Raw genomic sequence first — 18,611 nt, forward strand, 5'->3', positions numbered from 1 at the left:
CAGTTTGTTTGGGGCCCTCTGTGCTTCTTGTATCTTGAACCCAGTATCCTTTAGATTTGGGAAGTTTCCATCGATAATTTCTTCAAATATATTTTCCATCCCTTATCTTTTTCTACTCCTTCTGGAATTCCTATTATGTGTAGATTGGCCTGCTTTATATTATCCCATAGGTCTCTTATATTGCTTTCCAGTTTTTTGATTCAGTTTTCTCTCTGTTGACCGGATTGAGTGATTTCCATTATTCTATCTTCCATATCACTGATTCGTTCTTCTGCATTATTCATTCTGGTTTTTACTGCCCTTAGTTCCGTTTGCATCTCTGCAAATGAATGTTCTAGTTTTTCTTGGCTCCTCCTTATATGTTCTAGTTCCTTTCTGAGGGTATCTGTATTACTGTTCATATCTTCTCTTAATTCCTTCAGTATTTTCACTATTTCTCTTTTGAACTCCAGGTCTGTCAGACTGCAGAGATCTGTTTCATTGTTGACTGTTTTAGGTGAGTTCTCCTGTTGGTTTGACTGGGGGTGGTTTCTCAGCCTCTTCATCTTGCTTGTTGTTTTCTTTCTCCTGAGGGAGTTGTACTCTCCGTTATCAGGCAGTGTTTGCCTTGTCACTGCCGTGGAATATTTCCTGAGGGCTGGCGTTATTGGTCAATCTTTTTTGAGGCAGTGTGGCTTTTCTGGAGTGTTGATGGGGCTAACAGTGTTTCTTTGAAGCAAAGGAGGACTTCCTGAGGGCAGACAGGACTGGGAGGTCCACACCACAATGGTAGCAGATTTCACTTGGTGATGCAGATCTTGCTTGGTGTTTTTAGGCTGTGGGGTTCTTGCAGGGGGTTGGCGGTGTTGGGCAGATGTTCCTCAGGAGTGCAGCACCCCCTGGGGGCTGGAGCAGCTATCTGGGTCACTGAGAACCTAAGAGGCTCTTCCCTAGGGCAGCCCAACTCAGAAGGACGGCCTGAGAATGTAGGCGGATCTTTTCACAGTCTGGCCGAGGTTGTTGCAGCTTTTTCTGGTCTGCAGGGGCTCTTCCAGGGGGCTGGTGGTGCTGAGCAGCTATTCCGCGGGAGTGGGGTGCCCCCTGGGGGCTTGGGCAGGTAGCAGGTCCATTGGAGACCCAAGATACTCCTCCCCAGGGCAGCCTACTCAGAAAAACCGTCTGAGATCTTTTCCCGACTCGGCCAGGCTTGTTGCAGCTTTTCTGGGCTGCAGGGGGTCCTGCCTGGAGCTGGCAGTCCTATGCAGCTGATCCACTAGGGCACCCCCCTGGGGGCTTGGGTGGGTAGCAGAGCCATTGGAGATCCAAGAGGCTCCTGCCCGGGGCAGCCTGACTCAGAAAAACCGTCTGAGATCTTTTCCCGACTCGGCCAGGCTTGTTGCAGCTTTTCTGGGCTGCAGACCTTTTCTCCGGGGCTGGTGGTGTTTGGTGCTACTCTGCGGAAGTGTAGCCCTCCAAAGGGCAAGCAGGCCTGTGCAGGGACAGCCCCTGCGGTGGTAGGCTTCAGGCAATTGTTGAGGCCAGCCCTCCTGAATGGCAGGCAGCCCCAGGTCCGGTGAGAGCGTAGGGGGTGGTGGGGGTGGGGAGAGGGGAAGCACTGGGAAGCACAGCTTTCTGCTAGCTAGCGGGCCTGTAAGCTTGCTGTGGCATGGGGGGTATTCTATGGGGACCCACCCCTTCTTCTCTCCCCTCCCCAGCATGGGCGCAGACCAGGTTCTTCTCCCAGGTTCCCTCTGATGTGGCTTTCCACTTCCCCGCCCCTAGAGTATTGTTCCCTTCCTCTGTGACAGCTTTGTTTTCTAGTCTCCCAGGCAGTCTCTGCCCCGTCAGATGGTTTCTAGACCTCCCAAGCAGTTTCCGCTCCACCCCACCCCCCCAGCCCGTTCTCAGGGTCTAACCTCTGGAGCTGAGGCACCCCCACCCAGGCGTCTCAATTTTTGGTGACTGTGCCTGTAGTTCAGGTGGTCCGTTCAGTTCTTGATCAGCTTTTCCATACTCCAACTTACTGCTACACTCTTCTCTGCATCTGGAGATTCCTCCGGTTTGTTTGATCTTTCCCCCAGTAGGTGAGTTTCCAGGGTGCGGGATCCCTTTCTCCTCTGCAGTTCCCTTTCGGGAGTGCCCGTCCCGCTCGGATTCACCTTCTCTCACTCTCCTCTTTTCTCCCGTTCTGCCCAGTAATGTCACAAACTTCTTACCGTTATTGGAGTTTAGGTTCCTCTGCCAGCGATTGGTTGCTGTTCTGTGTGAGTCATTTATTCTGTAGATGTGCTTTTTTTGTTGTGTTTGTGGGAGAGGGTGAGCGTGTCCCCCTACTCCTCCGCCATCTTGTCCTCTCTCACAAATGTAGTTTTAATCCCAGTGTTTGCTCTGGAATCCAGGCCCTGGCACCCAAGGCCAACATGACACCTCCATTTAGAGATCTGACCTATGTCCAGAAACAAATGCATCATCAATCTTCTGAACTCATTCCATGTCTATCCCAGTGGCTGGGACAGCCATCTGCCTAGCCGTCCAGTCCAGAGACATAACCATCATGGTGAGCTCCTCTTTCCCCTTCCTCATAACTGTGGTCAGATTCTATCACTTTCACCAATCAAATGCCTTTGCGTCAGTCGGTTTCTCTCCATTTCTATCAGCATTTTCTTAGACTGAGTATAACCACTTCTCACCTAGAACACTGGTCTTTTTGCATCATTCTTTTCTTATTTATATGGCCGCACCCACGGCATATGGGAGTTCCCTGGCTAGGGGTCATATTGGAGCGGCAGCTGAGGGCCTATACTCCAGCCACAGCAACAGCAACCCAGGATTTGAGCTGTGTCTGTGACCTACACCACAGCTCACAGCAACACCAGATCCTCAACCCACTGAGTGAGGCCAGGGATCAAACCCACATCCTCATGGATACTAGTTGGGTTCTGCTGAGCCACACTGAGAACCCCTCTTTGAGTCATTCTTTTTTCCCTTCCTTTCATTTTCCACATTGCGGCCAGACTAATCTTTGAAAAATACACATTATTTCCCTGCCTATAACTCTTCAATGGCCTCCCACTTATTACTTTTTTTTTTGACTTTTTGCCATTTCTTTGAGCCACTCCTGCGGCATATGGTGGTTCCCAGGCTAGGGGTCTAATCGGAGCTGTAGCCACTGGCCTACACCAGAGCCACAGCAACTCGGGATCCGAGCCACGTCTGCAACCTACACCACAGCTCACGGCAACGCCGGACCGTTAACCCACTGCGCAAGGGCAGGGACCGAACCTGCAACCTCATGGTTCTTAGTCAGATTCGTTAACCACTGCACCACGACGGGAACTCCTGGCCTCCCACTTATGTGACATTAAAGATAAAAAATGAAACCTTCCACCTATTGTTCCTGTGTTCTATCTTTTGCTCTTTTCTTCTTTCTAGTTATGCTAGACTTTTATCAGTGCTTAAAACATGCATGCGCTGTCCTTTCTCAGAGGCTTCATATGTGCCATTTCCTCAGCTTTAAAACTCCCATCATCCTAAACTTGAGTCTATTTAATTTCTGTCTATCTTTCAACGCTTAAAAGAAGCCTTCCCTTTTTTTTTTTTTTTTTTTTGCTTTTTAGGGACCCATATGTGGCATATGGAGGTTCCCAGACTAGGGGTTGAATCGCTCCCAGCCTACACCACAGCCACAGTAGCACGGGATCCTTAACCCACCAAATGAGGCCAGGGATCGAACTTGCATCCTCATGGATACTAGTCGGGTTCTTAACCCACAGAGCCACACAAACCTTCCTTGACTTTCAAACAGGTTTCCCCGTTTTATGTCTTTATGGCACCTCAACACAATTGTAACGTGATAATTAGTTGTGAGTTAGTTGGCTATTATAATGTGAGCTTCTCAAGAGCAAGGCCCTATCTATCTTATTCTTTGTTATCTCTGGGGCCTCGTACAGTGTTCCCAATGAAGTAGGTGCTCAGTAAATATTTTTGGATTGAAAGATTCTTTGAAAAGATTGCTGGTGCTTTCTGCCTTTACGTAGAAAAAGGCAGTTCAAAACAAAAAGCCCAAGCCAGAGTAGCAAATTCACACCTGATCTTGACCATGTCAGTGGTCAGTGAGGGTCTGATTTAAAAAAGAGAGTAGTGGGAATCAAGGACAATTGGGCAAAGCATGGACATTTTGAATACAGGCTGTTTTTGACAACTCTATAAATTTTGGTCAGAAACCAGGAGAGTGAGGAAATAATGGATCAGGAGGTAGCCGTAGAAGAAGCTAATAGAAAAAAGGCAAAAGAATCAAGGTTCTGGAGTTCCTGTCGTAGCGCAGTGGTTAACGAATCTGATTAGGAACCAGGAGATTGCGGGTTCGGTCCCTGCCCTTGCTCAGTGGGTCAACGATCCGGCGTTGCTGTGAGCTGTGGTGTAGGTTGCAGACACGGCTTGGATCCCGAGTTGCTGTGGCTCTGGTGTAGGCCGGTGGCTACAGCTACGATTCAACCCCTAGCCTGGGAACCTCCATATGCCACGGGAGCGGCCCAAGAAATAGCAAAAAGACAAAAAAAAGAATCAAGGTTCCCTTCTGAATGCTGGACTCTATTATCCACATTCAAAGTGAACATCATCAGAGGAGTTCCTGTCATGGCTCAGCGGTTTAAAAAACCCCTACTAGTATCCATGAGGTTGCAGGTTTGATCCCTGGTCTTGCTCAGTGGATTAAGGATCTGGCGTTGCCTTGAGCTTGGTGTAGATTGCAGATGCAGCTCAGATATTTTGTTGCTGTGGCATAGGCTGGCATCTGCAGCTCCAATTTGACTCCTTTGAACTTCCATATGCCTTGGGGTGTGGCCCTAAAAAGCAAAAAAAAAAAAAAGGCATCAGAGATGGAGCACAAAGACACACTAAAACAACAGACAAGGGAAGAAAAGTAAGACTGGCTACATACAGTTGAAAGTTTAGAAGAGGTTAACTTTCAGCTTTTTAGCTCATGTAGAATGTCTGGGACTCTCTTTATCTCTGGCTATATAGAGTATTATCAGGATCAACCTGCTACCTTGTTAATGGAAAATAAATTAATAAAAACCATACCACTGGACATGGGTCACACTAACCTGGCTAAGAGTAAAATATGTATTCATGAGTGGTAGATTTTATTGTGGGCTATTCTTCAGGTTTAGGCAGGCAGAAACTGCCCCAGATACCCATGTTTTACAGGTTACAGTAGGAAGAAAGGAGGTTGTAGGACCTGAAAGTTTTATAACTCAATTGATCAATAAATATATATTGAATACCTTATATGTGCCAAGTACAAGTGATTCCATGGTGATCCAGACAGACACTAAATAAATATACAAGATCTTGGGTAACAAAAAAAATTGATGTTAAATTTTATAAATATTATAATAATCTAAATGCACAAGTTAATTTTACTTATAACAAGGATATCAGCAGAAGCTGTCTTGTGCTGGGTTTATGGTCTGGTAAAGATTTGTGTATACTCCTAATACTGTAAGAGAAGAAGAAAAATGCAGAATAATGTATTCTAACATATATTTATTAGTGATTATGATCATTATCATAGAAGTGTATCACTTCTATGTTGCTGCAAGAGGAGAAATTCTGGAAAAACATTTTCTGCTTATGGCTTGCCTGATTGAGACTTCTATTTCAGGCATAGGAATAGATTGCACTCTAAATGGAGTGTCTAGCGGCCTGTGTTGAGAAGGATTCTGAGGCTGTATCTAGGCTTAAGGTGTAGAACACTATGATTAAAATATTTGACATAAGCCCAGGCTGTCATTATGGGAGCTCCCATGTCACAAATCAGTTCTCTGCGTTCTGTATGATAACAGAGCTTATCTTTTATCTCCTCCCTAATTGAAATTGATTATTTATTTATTCAACAAACGTTATTGAAAGCTTGGATAACTGGTGCTATCTATGCCCTAGAGCTACAAGGAAAAAGGACATAGTTCTTGCACTTAAAGAGCTTAGTCAAATAAAACAAAATTACAATGTTATTATATTAAAAATGCCATGTTCTCTATGTTTGAGCAGTATTGTGAAATGCTACATTTTCTATTTTTCCCCTCATCAAATCCCACTGAATAAAATCTGCTGAATTTAATTAAATACTGAAGGTAGGCTGAAAACTGTCATTCTCAACTCGCTTAGAGTTCAAGATGAGAAATCTTGCAAAATTCACAAATCAGAATGAATTGTCATCCAACAGAGAATATTTTTATTGAAGGATATGGGCTGCCCTGAACTACCAATTGTATTTTGGCACATATTCTAAACTTCCATGGCAACAACAACAATAAAGTGTATCACTGTAGTGTGACAGCTGTTCAGAATAAAGATGGGAAAATATCACAGAAAAAAGTCCTATAAAGAGTTTATCTGTGCATATGTAATGATCTCTCTCTACTTCTTTGTCTTCATTTTCCTTTCCTTCCCTCTGTTATCCTCCCAGCTAGGTCATGCCAGAGTTTTCTTGTTTTTCTTCAAGGATCATGGTTCAGTTCCTTTTGTATATGGTAATTGGATTCTGCTGTGGGTCAATGACTGTGAAAGAGAGAAACCCTCACTTTCTCCTTTTGTGAATGTTTAATCTTTTCCTTATCTTTAATCATCACATACTTGGTAGCTCATGCTTATTCAGCTTGCATCCCTTCTCTTTGTCCACTACCTACTCTGAGGTAAGGCACTTGTTTTGCTTCTGACCTTTAGAGGGGGGTTATAACTGGACGGCCTGCAAAGGCAGATGACTCTATTTGAAGTGATCTTCAGACTAACCTTCATGAAGGTTGGGAAGTTAACTAGTGTCTTGGCGTCAACATATTTTCCTAACCTTCCTCATGAGCCATATTTAGCTCTAACTACTTCATTGCACTTGGAATCCCCTTCCTCTTTGGCTCTTTGTAAAGATGCTTAAGGGGAAGAAACAGAATGAGTTAGGATTGTTGAGAACCATTTCTTTAATTTGCTCACTTGTCTCATGGACCTGGATAAAACCCTGACATTGACTTATGCTTTTGGCATTCAAAAATGGGGTACTTTGAGTTCCTGTTGTGGCTCAGTGGGTTAAGAACCTGGCATTCTCTCTGTGAGGATGTAGGTTTGCTCTTTGGCCTCTTTTAGTAGATTAAGGATCGTTGTTGCTGTGGCTGTGGTGTAGGCCACAACTACAGCTCCAATTTGACCCCTAGCCTGAGAACTTCCATATGTTGCCTGTGTGGCCATAAAAAGAAAGAAAAAAATGGGATACGCCATTATGCCAGTAGTCCAGTTTGAATCCCCAAGGCTGCTAACTTCTGTACTCTTTCTTCAAACATCTCACTTCCTCATGTCTTACAATGGCTGCACCCTCATGTCCCCTCACTGCCTCAAGAGTTATGATAAAATTTTCATTCTCATTAGACTGCAAACTATTCAGGGCTAGAGACAGGGTCTTGCTATTTTTTTGTGGCCCTAATGCCCCACTACTAACAGAGCAGATTCTCAAGAAATGTTGGTTGAATGAATAAAAGCAATACAAAGCTATTTTAATTTAAAATAGTGTATTAACATAACAAGCATGATGACTACAACCTCCCTCTCCCAAAATCGGTGCAGAAATTTGCAGAATTGATGCTATCAGTTTTCCACAGATGGTTGAGAATCATTTTCAAGTTTATGATTCTATATGTGATTGTTAGATTCTGTCTACTACCCACTTTCTACCTTTCTTTCTCTTACCTGCCCCATCACACAACACTATGACAATGTGGAAGGAGGAGTTCCCATCGTGGCACAGCGGAGACGAATCCGACTAGGAACCATGAGGTTGTGGGTTCAATCTCTGGCCTTGCTCAGTGGGTCAAGGATCCGGCATTGCCTTGAGCTGTGGTGTAGGTTGCAGACGTGGCTCGGATCTGGCGTTGCTGTGGCTGTGGTGTAGGCTGGCAGTTGCAGCTCCGATTAGACCCCTAGTCTGGGAACCTCCATATGCTGCGGGAGTGGCCCTAAAAAGACAAAAAGACTATGACATGTGGAAGGAGATTGCCACTTTCCTCATTCAAAGGATAGTGCTGATCTGGAGAGTGGAGATGAATCCTAGAAGTGTGGATTTATTGCAGATGATCTTGTTTAGATGATGTCACTGGATATCTTCATTCAATGAACTCTTGGGTTTTTTTGGAAGGGGTGCAAAGGGATTTTTTAAAAAATCACAAATGAAAAGAAAATAGTATATAAGTTGGGAAACATGACTTGCCTTATACATATATTCTTTGCATAGAGAATTCAGAAATGGCATCATTACTGCCAAACCTATCCTCTTCTTTACCTCCCCTTGTCTGCCATGTATCACCTGGATGCCACAACTTCTGCAAGGAATTTGTGCTTTATGTTTCTCTGTTGGGGATATCTTTTAAAATGTAGTTAATATAAGTATGGGTAAATCCTCCAATGTCTTTCTATAACCTGTAGCATAACATTAATTCACACCACAACATTAAAGATATCTGTTAAGAGAGAGTTTTACTTTCATTTTTCCTGCTGCACCTGTGGCATACGGAAGTTCCCAGGCTGGGGATCGAATCAGAGCTGCAGCTGCTGGCATACACCACAGCCACAGCAACACTAGATCCAAGCTGCATCTATGACCTACACCACAGGTCCCAGCAGCACCAGATCCTTAACCCACTGAGCAAGACCAGGAATCCAACCCTCATCCACATGGACTCATAAGAACTATGTCAAGTTCTTAATCCACTGAGCCACAGCAGGACCTCTGAGAGAGAGAGTTTTAAAATGGGGCACATTAGGAGTTCCCGTCGTGGTGCAACAGAAACGAATCCGACTAGGAACCATGAGGTTGCGGGTTCAATCCCTGGCCTTGCTCACTGGGTTAAGGATCTGGTGTTGCCGTGAGCTGTGGTGTAGATCGAAGACACGGCTCAGAGCTGCCGTTTCTGTGGCTGTGGTGTGGTGTAGGCTGGTGGCTACAGCTCTGATTAGACCCCTAGCCTGGGAACCTCTATATGGTGCAGGTGCGGCCCTCAAAAGACAAAAAGACAAGAAGACAAAAAAAAAGAAAAAAAAAAAGAAAATGGGGCACATTATATCTGAATACCTAGAACAAGAATGAGTTAATTGAGAGCAGTGAAAGAGAGAAGTGAAAAAAAAAAAGGTGAGTTCAGGAGTCCTGGAAATGTATGTATGTATGTATTTATGTTCATCACAGTGGCAAAAGCTTGGAGACAATCAAGTGGATAAACACTGAAACAGACTTGAGCCAAAGCTACCTGGGGCAGGTACCAGTGGGTATATTTTGAGGTGTCCATATTTTCATCATAGTTCAAGCTATTTCAAAAAATATCCATGATTTAAAAAATTAGTCTCTTTTTAAATCAGTCATCTCTCATTTTCGTCCACCTGTCTTATTTTCATGTGGCATCATCTAGTAGAGCTCCTGTGTTCTATAAGGAAGGGCATTAATGTTCATTCACTGACTGTCTATTATGTGTCAGAAATTGTGGTGCACGTTTTCGTACAATGTCAGTTACTCCTTACAACAACCCTGGACTGGGCCTCCTCCCATTTCACAGATTAGGAAGCAGACAGGGCATACTTGCCCTAGGCCATAGAGGGAGTGAAGGGTAGTGCTGGGCCTCACTGGACCCCGCTGTGGCCATGCAGAAAGCAGAACTTGATCTCATCTGTATAAACTAGACTTTTTTTCAAGCAATGAATTTGCAAACTTTCTACATTCTATAAAAACATACAGCATATCTTTTTCTTTTTTCTTTTTTTTTTGCTTGTTAGGGCCGCACCCTCGGTACATGGAAGTTCCCAGGTGAGGGGTCTAATTGGAACTACAGCTGCTGGTCTATACCACAGCCACAGCAACACCAGATCCGAGCCACATCTGCAACCAACACCACAGCTCCCAGCAATGCCAGATCCTTAACCCACTAAGTGAGGCCAGGGATTGAACCTACATCCTCGTGGATACCAGTTGGGTTCTTAACCCACTGAACCACAAAGGGAACTCAAACATACACTATTTCTAATTTCTAAAATGTAGTATTCAACTTCCTTTTCCCTATAATAATCTTGTAGTCTTTGATTTCTCTTTTTCTTTTTCTTTTTTTGCTGCACCTGTGGCATGCTGAAGTTCCGAGTCCGGGGATTGAACCCATGCTGCAGTTGCAACCTATACCACAACTGCAGCAACGCTGAATCTTTAACTGCTGCACACAAGGGTGTAGTGTAGTCTTCCTGTAGTCTTTGATTTCATAGAATTAGGTCATTCTCTATCATTATCTTTTTTTCCACTCTGTGTGAAGCTCTTTAGGTACAGATCACATTTTCTGGCTCTTGCTTTCTTGACTTTCTCTGGGCTTTTCCTAATTCTGTGACATCGTTCTTTAAATTATGGATACTAGAACTGCAAAAAAAAAAAAAAAAAAGTTACTGATGCATGGGATGCTGAATTTTGTTTTGTTTCCAATACCTAACCGTAATGACCAGAATACTGTTACCTTTTTGGACTCAGCAGCAGTTCTTTTTTTGGAAAACATAAAAGATTACAGAAGATACTCAGCAGCCTCAGGTCCATTTCAGACCTCAGGTGCTTGAGCATATATTTCTGCAAGGGCATCCAGGTAGAGAAGAGCAAAATATGTCCATTTGCCCTCCCTTCCTGCTTCTCCAGCCCCAGCTCCTATCACTCAGCCCCTTACCCAGAGTCCCCTCGCTACCCTTTTATTTCCTTATAGCTGCCAAGTTCCTTGCTATCGTAGGCTCTGCCTATGCTGTGCCCTTTGCCAGGATTGACAACCATCATGCCAGCTCTTAATCATCTTTTAAATTTTAGATTAGAAATTGTTCTCATATTCATATTTTTCCTTCATACCCTCTCTGATATCCCATTTACAACTAAATCATTATTTGCGTGTTTATTTGCTTAAGGCCTTTTATCCTAAAGCTTTACAAACAACGCCAAGAGAGTCAGGACTCCCTTGGTCCCCTGTGTGTAGCCTCAGTGCCTGGGATAGTATCTGATACCAAGGAAGAAGTCAATACATGCTTGCTAATAAGTGAATAAATTAAGGAAGAAATGTGGGCATGGTTGTTCCCATATCCTGGGTCTTGTTCTCCCCTTCAGTGCAGAATTTATTTATTTATTTTTAGAACCACACCCATGGCATATGGAAGTTCCCAGGCTAGGGGTTGAATCGGAGCTGCTGCTGCTGGCCTATATCGCAGCCACAGCAATGCAGGATCTGAGTTGTGTCTGTGACCTACACTCCAACTCATGGCAAGGCCGGATCCCCAACCCACTAAGGAAGGCCAGGGATTGAACCTGTATCCCCATGGATACTAGTTGGGTTTATCACCACTGAGCCACCACTCAGCATGGAGTTTATAACCAGCCTCTTTTTTCAGACCATGTAGGCTTAGCATCACATCTGTCTTGGGCTTGCAGCCTGCTAGGTCTTTATAGCAAGGTTTGGTGAAGCCAAGAGAGAATGAGAAATGAAGCTGGCTATGGAGGCTGGCTACTCTGGCAGCCACCCGATCCCTTGCATTATGCAAGGCATGCTAAGCTCAGGCACAGCTTGGGTAGGCAACAGCAGCCAGAGCATGTCCGCTTTGGCAGGCAGGGCACAGCAGTATCAATTCTACCCACCAGATGATGTTGGAAATTCACATAATCCTGGCTCTGGGCATTCTCTCTATTTACACATATCCAAGCCAGGCTGTTGGCTTCCTGAGAGCAGGAGTCAGTCTTTGGGGCTGGCAGAAATGAGGCAAGACTTCAGGGTCAAAGCCAAGTAGCTGTGTTCAGGAAAGGAAATGGAGCCATGGGCGAAGTAACCAAGGTAGAAACCTAGACTTTTCCATTGATGGCCCTATCACAGTGGGGGAGCACAGGCAGCTAGCAGGAGTGTGAGGGCAGTGCAAAAGTTCCACAAACTGGGACTCATCCCTCGCACCTGGAGCCTAGGGGGTGGACAAAATTGGCATCCTACTGAAAAATGTCAGCCTTTGGTTTAGTTCCTTAGTAGTCTATTGACTACTTGTGTAGCATGGGTACTGAAAAATGGGCTCTGTGGGATGGATCACACACTTCCCTTTCAGTACCCAATTCTTTTTTTTTTTTTAATTACAATACTTTATTTTACAAGTGTTTTATTCATATTGTAGAAAGTTAGAAAATTCATCAAAGTAAAATTTAATTATATAAAGTGTCATATTCTGGAGTTCCCGCTGTGACTCAACAGGATCAGTGGCATCTTTGCAGCACTATGACATAGGTCTGGTCCCCAGCCTGGCACAGTGGGTTAAGGATTCAGCATTGCCACAGCTGAGGTGTAGGTTGCAACTGTGGCTTGGATCTGATCTCTGGCCCGGGTTGCCAAAAAAGAAAAAAGTGTCAAATTCTAATTAGCAAGAGGCATAACCTTTATCCTATTTCCTTCCAGATCTGCAATTTTTAAAAACAAGAATGAGATATTGCTTTATCTATTTTTTGCTCCTTGTATTTTTCAGTTAAAAATGTCCACTTTTTCAGTTCAACAGGTGTGAATTTTATCAAATATCATTCTATATTCAGATTTCCCTAGTTGTTCCCTGCAAAACTTTTTTTTTTTCTCTTTTCTTTGTTTGGCTTTTTAGGGCCACACCTGCAGCATATGGAAGTTTAGGCTAGGGGTTGAACTGGAGCTGTAGCTGCTGGCTTAAACTATAGTCATAGCAACGCAGGAACCCAGCCAGGTCTACGACCTACACCACAGCTAACACCAGATCCTTAACCTATTGAGCGAGGCCAGGGATCGAACCCCTGTTCTCACGGATGCTAGTTGGGTTCGTTACCACTGATCCAGGATGGAAACTCCTCCCGCAAAACATCTTCACAGCTTTCTGTCCAAACCAAGATCTAGTCTAGGGTCAGACTCTGTGACTGGTGGTTTAGGCCCCTTAAGTCTCTCCTAATTGACACAGTTCCCTTTTCTCCTAATAATGAGCAGTTGTCCTGCAGAATACCTCACTTTCTGGATTTGTTTGGTTCCTTCCCAAGAATGTAATTTATATTGTTTATTTATTTCCTGTAGTTCCTATAAAGTATAGGTTAAATGTAAATGATTGGTGGATTCCTATTCAACATGTTTGGAGGAATTCCCACTGTGGCTCAGAGGCATAAGGTTGCAAATACAGCTTGGATTCAGTGTTGCTGTGGCATAGACCTGCACCTCCAGCTGTGCTCTGATTCAATTCCTAGCCTGGGAACTTCCATATGCCACAGGTGCAGCCCTAAAAAAAAAAAACAAAAAACAACAACAACAAAACCAAACCAAAACCTCCCATGTTTGGACCAGAATATGTCCTAGGTACTATATAACCTTTACTGTATCACATCAGGAGAAACATAATACCTAGTTGACCTATCATTAATGATGCTGAACTTGAATATGGGATTAGCATCCTAGTTCTTTTTCATATAGTTCCATCAAGAACATGACTCTCACTAGTTTCCACCTTGGCTCCACTCCTTGCTACTACCACCTCCACCCCTACCTCCAACCAGTCCTCATTCCCCAAAATATTTTTCAAGCAAGAAAGACAAAAGGGGATTAAAGTGGTAAGATGCACAGCAATCAGAGTAGAAAGGAAAGTCCACTGTCTCCTGTCTCCAACTTCATACTGATTCTCCTGCGCTGGGTACAGGTAGGCAGGCTGTGTATCTGGAGATTATCTCACTCTAGATGCCAGCCTTCCCAGCTGTTGCCAGGGTCAGAATAACCTTGGTGTCTGTACACATCACAAAGAAATCTGCATAAGATATGAATATTCTCACAAACAGCTTCTGGAAAAGGCCTAAGCTTACACAGAAGGCCGGCTCAACCATCTTGTAAATTGATCCCACCAAAAAAAAAAAGAAAAAAAAAGGAAAAAAGCACCTGAATTTTTTTATTCTCTGTGTAAAATCTGGGTAGGAGTCAAAATTGTATTGTGTGATATTCAGCCTGGGAAATAGGACACCTGCTTTGTTTGCTTTTTTTTTTTTAAACGACAAGACTGTGCATCCTCAGTCAGGTAGTTTTAACGCTCTGAGCTTCCATATTCCCTATCTCTAAAATGGGAGTAACACTTAGAGTGTATAGTTGTTGTAAGGATTTAACTATGTCTGTGAAGCACCCACATTGCAGTGATTACCCAATTCCCTTCTTCCTATGGCTGAGATTACTGATCTGCTTCCTGCCCAGCCCAGCTCTGATCCCAATTTTATTTTTTTAATTATTATTTTTTCTTTTTAGGGCCACACCCGTGGCATATGGAAATTCCCAGGCTAGGGCTCGCACTGGAGCTGCTGCATCTGCTGGCCTACACCACAGCCACAGCAACGCCAGATCCAAGCCACATCTGTGACCTACACCACAGCTCACAGCAATGCTGGATCCTTAACTCACCAAGTGGGGCCAGGGATTGAACCTGCGTTCTCATGGATACTGGTCTGGTTCGTTACTGCTGAGCCACAGTGGGAACTCCCAACATCACTATTTTTAAAGTGTGTGTGGGTGGGGAAAGGAATGTCATGGAAAACTTTCTAAATAATCTTTATTTTTGTGGTAAATTTGATAGTACTAGAGGCTAGTAGTCATATTGGTTATAGGTAGATTCTGGAGCCACTCAGACCAAGGTTTGAATTCCTGATCCCCTACTTGCTAGCAGTGTGACTCTAAGCAAAGATTAGATCCTAAGGTCTAATTGCCTCTGGGACTCAACTTTTCATTTTTTTCAGAATGAATTGGTTATTGTGATAATAGTAAGGGTTCTTATGAGTGTTACATTAGATAATGTATATGAAGCATGATACTTAGTGTATAGCAAGTATTCGGTTGGTATTTTAATTATAATTATTATTATCTTTTCCAGGCGAACACAGTTTGCATGTATTTACTTTCCCTGCAATCTGTATCACAATTCTGACTTTCAGAGATTAATTGTGTTAATGAGAGCTTAGACCAAGTGTTGTAATTTCTGCCCATTAGATCTTTAGTGGGAATTCTTTTCAACAGTTTTCTGGATTCACGAGTCTGATAATGCACCAAAGAGTGGGGTGTTCATACAAAATATTAATATTTTTGTTTAACATATATCTGGGATTGTGAGCCTTAAAGCCTTATGGTGATATCATTATTCATTACGGAGCTTGCTACCTTTTTTTTCCTTCCACCAATATAACCATAAATTTTACCTTCCAAATTGAATGGGCTATGCTAATAGCTATTCTGTGGAAGTTTCCATTAAAGCAAAAGGCCATACGTATGTGGTTAAATTGTGGCTGTTGAATTCGAATTACATATCTTTTCTCTAGTCTACACTGACTATTCTGCATGCAATTAAAGGAATTTATGCATATTAAGTTTCTCACCCTTGACATGACTTCCGAGGTCTAGACAGTAACATAAAGTGAAAGTAAACAAAGTGCCTCATTTTTTGATGCTGAATTTTGTGAGACTGTGCATCTGTATTAGTACAAAGCATGGATGAAAATGGAAGAGTAAACAGGTTTATTCCCCAACCCCTAAACCTATTGCCTCCGGCGCCTTCATGTAGTTTAAAAATTTTTTTAAATCGAAGTATGGTTGATTTACAATATTGTGCTAGTTTCAAGTGTGCAGCAAAGTGATTCAGTTGTGTATATATAGAGAGAATATAGATGTATGATATTTATAATATATAAAATAAATGTAGAATATATACAATAATATATACTATAGGTAATGTACAATATATATTGTTTTTGAGATACTTTTCCATTACAGCTTATCACAAGCATGTGTTTCTTTTAACCTTAAATGCTCATTATCAGTGAATTTGAATATTAAGTATCAGTTGACCAGTCCAACTGATTTAATGTTATTCTGTATGTTAAAGTTTAAGGACTAGAGTTTTGGGGGCAGGGAGAAATGGGTGTTGAGCTCCAGAGTCATTGACTCCTACAAATAAAGATTTGTTTTTCTTTTGTGCTTTGTTCTAGGCCTACCACCCCCTTATTTAGAAGGCAAGAACTATGGTAAGTCATAGTCTGGATGTTAAGTACTGAGGTAGTCTGAGAATTCTTTATGACAGTGTATCTATTACGAATACATGACTCTTTCAAAATCTAGGAGCACCTAAATATTTGGTTGGTAAAAACTAATTGCTGAGAAAGACTTTAGGTTCTTTCAAGGGCTGATTTCTACCCCCTTCAGGGATTCCTTCTCTTTAAAGTTGGAAAAGAACGCCCAGGAAAAACATTGTGTAGTTACTGATGCTTCATGACCCCAGTTCACCTCATACATCCTCTCTTCTTCCCATCCTTCCATCTCAGCTTCTGACTTTGACACACGTCTTACTGAAATCTCTTTCACATAAACATGTCCCCAATAAGGCTTCTTGGATGTTTTATGACACTCTGAGTATCTTCCCCAGTCCTGTTCTGCTGTGTGACACCAGGCTTGCTCTTTATTCAGCCCCTGATGGTTGAGTCTTGCTATGCCAAGTGTGGTCTGTGGACAAGGAGCATGCATGTCCTCTGGGAGTTTGCTAGCAATGCAGGCTTTCGGGCCCTGCCCCAGATGTACTGAATCAAAATCTGCATTTTCACAAGATCCTCAAGTGATTCATGCAAATGAAAGCTTGAGCAGCACTACCTTCCAGAATTGTTCTTCTTTTATGTACTCCTATTGCCTCTGAGATCAACAAATTAGTACTTTTTCTAATTGTGACTTCCAACATTACTCGGGTTCCAAATCTTCAACTAAAAAGATTATCATGTATGTTCTTTCTTGCTTCTGTTCTCAAAGCCATTTTTTTTTTTGACTCTCGTGCACTTTAATTTTACCTATGTAGATTCTGCTATTGATTATATTTACATAGCATTTATTGTTTTGAAAGTTACAGCAGGTTCCAGGATCTGGTGTTACCACAACTGTGGTGTAAGTCTGCAGCTGTGGCTGGGATCTAATCCCTAGCCTGGAAACTCCATATGCTACAAGGTGGTCAAAAGAGGGGAAAAAAAAAAGGTAGGTTTTTACCTAGATAGGTTTGCAAAAACTTCCATCTTGCTCCTCCAGTAAAGAATCATTCTCTTTCTCACCTTATTCTCCTTCAGCAGCATTTAACACATCTAGCCACCCTTTTTTTTGGAATACTTTCTTCTGCTGCTTCCATGATTCCACCCTCTCCTGCTTCCTCCTGTCTCTTTGTTATCTCCTCCTCCGCCCAGTCTCTACCATTTAGAATCTGAGTACTGGAGAGCCCCCAGGACGTGTTTTTTTTTTCTTTTCTATACTCTCCTAGGTGATTTCTTCTGGTCCCATAGTTTCAAAGCCCATGAATACACTGTTAACTCCATTTTTAATCTCTGACCCTGATTGCTGAATCTTGCTCCAGACCTGTTTGTTCAACTTGACATCCCACCAGACCTGCTCCTGTCTCCCTATTTTCCAAACTTTAAGAAGGGCTGTAGACTCACCATTTCCAGTACATCATTTCATTTAGATGCAGGTTTTTTTAAACTTTAACCGGTACCGAATCTGGTCCGTTCTTCCCTGAAGAATATAACTACATCTTCTGTTCCTGGAATCAAGTAGTGAACTGAGCAAATAACAAACTGCTATTTAAAACTTCAAAGTATAACCACTGATGATTTACTATTACTTTTTACTCTAATAATATTTTATTTGTACTAATTTAGTCAGTTTTAGTTTATGTGGTACATAAATGTGGAAATCACAAGACCAAACTCAGTTGACACTTGATCAAGGCAGGGGTTATGGGTGCCCACCCTGTGGAAGTTGAAAAGCTCCCTATAATTTATAGTTGGCTTTCCTTATCCATGGTTCCTCTATATCTGCTGTTCCTGCAGTACTGTGGTATTTACTATTAAAAAAAGATGAGTAGGCTCACAGCTGTTTAAAAATTTTATTGTAGTTGTTTTACAATATTCTGTAAATTTCTACTATGCAGCAAAGTAACCCAGTCATACATTTACATACATTCTTTTTTTCATATTATCTTCTATCTTGTTCTGTCACAAGTGATTGGATATAGTTCCCGGTGCTATACAGCAGGTCCTTATTGCTTATCCATTCTAAATGTTGCATCTACTAACCCCCTAATCCTAGTCCACCCCACTCCCTTCCACTTACCCTTGGCAACCACAAGTCTGTTCTCCATGTCTGTGAGTCAGTTTCTGTTCTGTAGATAGGTTCGTCTGTGCCATATTTTAGATTCCACATATACGTGATATCATATGTATTTGCCTTTCTATTTCTAACTTCCCTTAGTATGAGAGTCTCTAGTTCCATCCATGTTGCTGCAAATGGCATTACTTTGTTCTTTTTTTATGGCTGAGTAGTATTCTCTTGTGCATATGTTCCACATCCTCTCAATCCATTCATCTGTTAATGGACATTTATGTTGTTTCAATGTCTTGGCTACTGCAAATAGTGCTATAATGAACATGCAGGTGCATGTATTTTTTTTTTTTTTAATGAAAGTTTTGTGCAGATATAAACCCAGGAGTAGAATTGCCAGATCATATGGTAGTTCTATGTTTAGTTTTCTGAGGAACTTACATACAGTTTTCCATAGTG

The 18,611-nt window shown here is 42.5% G+C and overlaps 1 protein-coding gene across 3 annotated transcripts in view; it reads left to right on the forward strand.

Annotated features, from left to right (window-relative positions):
- The window catches only part of SLC44A5 (solute carrier family 44 member 5), a 414,665-nt gene that overhangs the window by 199,912 nt on the left and 196,142 nt on the right, over positions 1 to 18,611 (forward strand). For all 3 annotated transcript variants that reach the window (XM_047788626.1, XM_047788628.1, XM_047788627.1), the window contains exon 2: positions 16,010 to 16,045. In XM_047788626.1, coding sequence (XP_047644582.1) covers positions 16,010 to 16,045 — 36 coding nt within the window. The remainder of the gene's footprint in view (positions 1 to 16,009; positions 16,046 to 18,611) is intronic.

Source organism: Phacochoerus africanus, chromosome 8 (genome assembly GCF_016906955.1).
Source record: "Phacochoerus africanus isolate WHEZ1 chromosome 8, ROS_Pafr_v1, whole genome shotgun sequence".
In the NCBI taxonomy this organism is placed as follows: domain Eukaryota; kingdom Metazoa; phylum Chordata; class Mammalia; order Artiodactyla; family Suidae; genus Phacochoerus; species Phacochoerus africanus.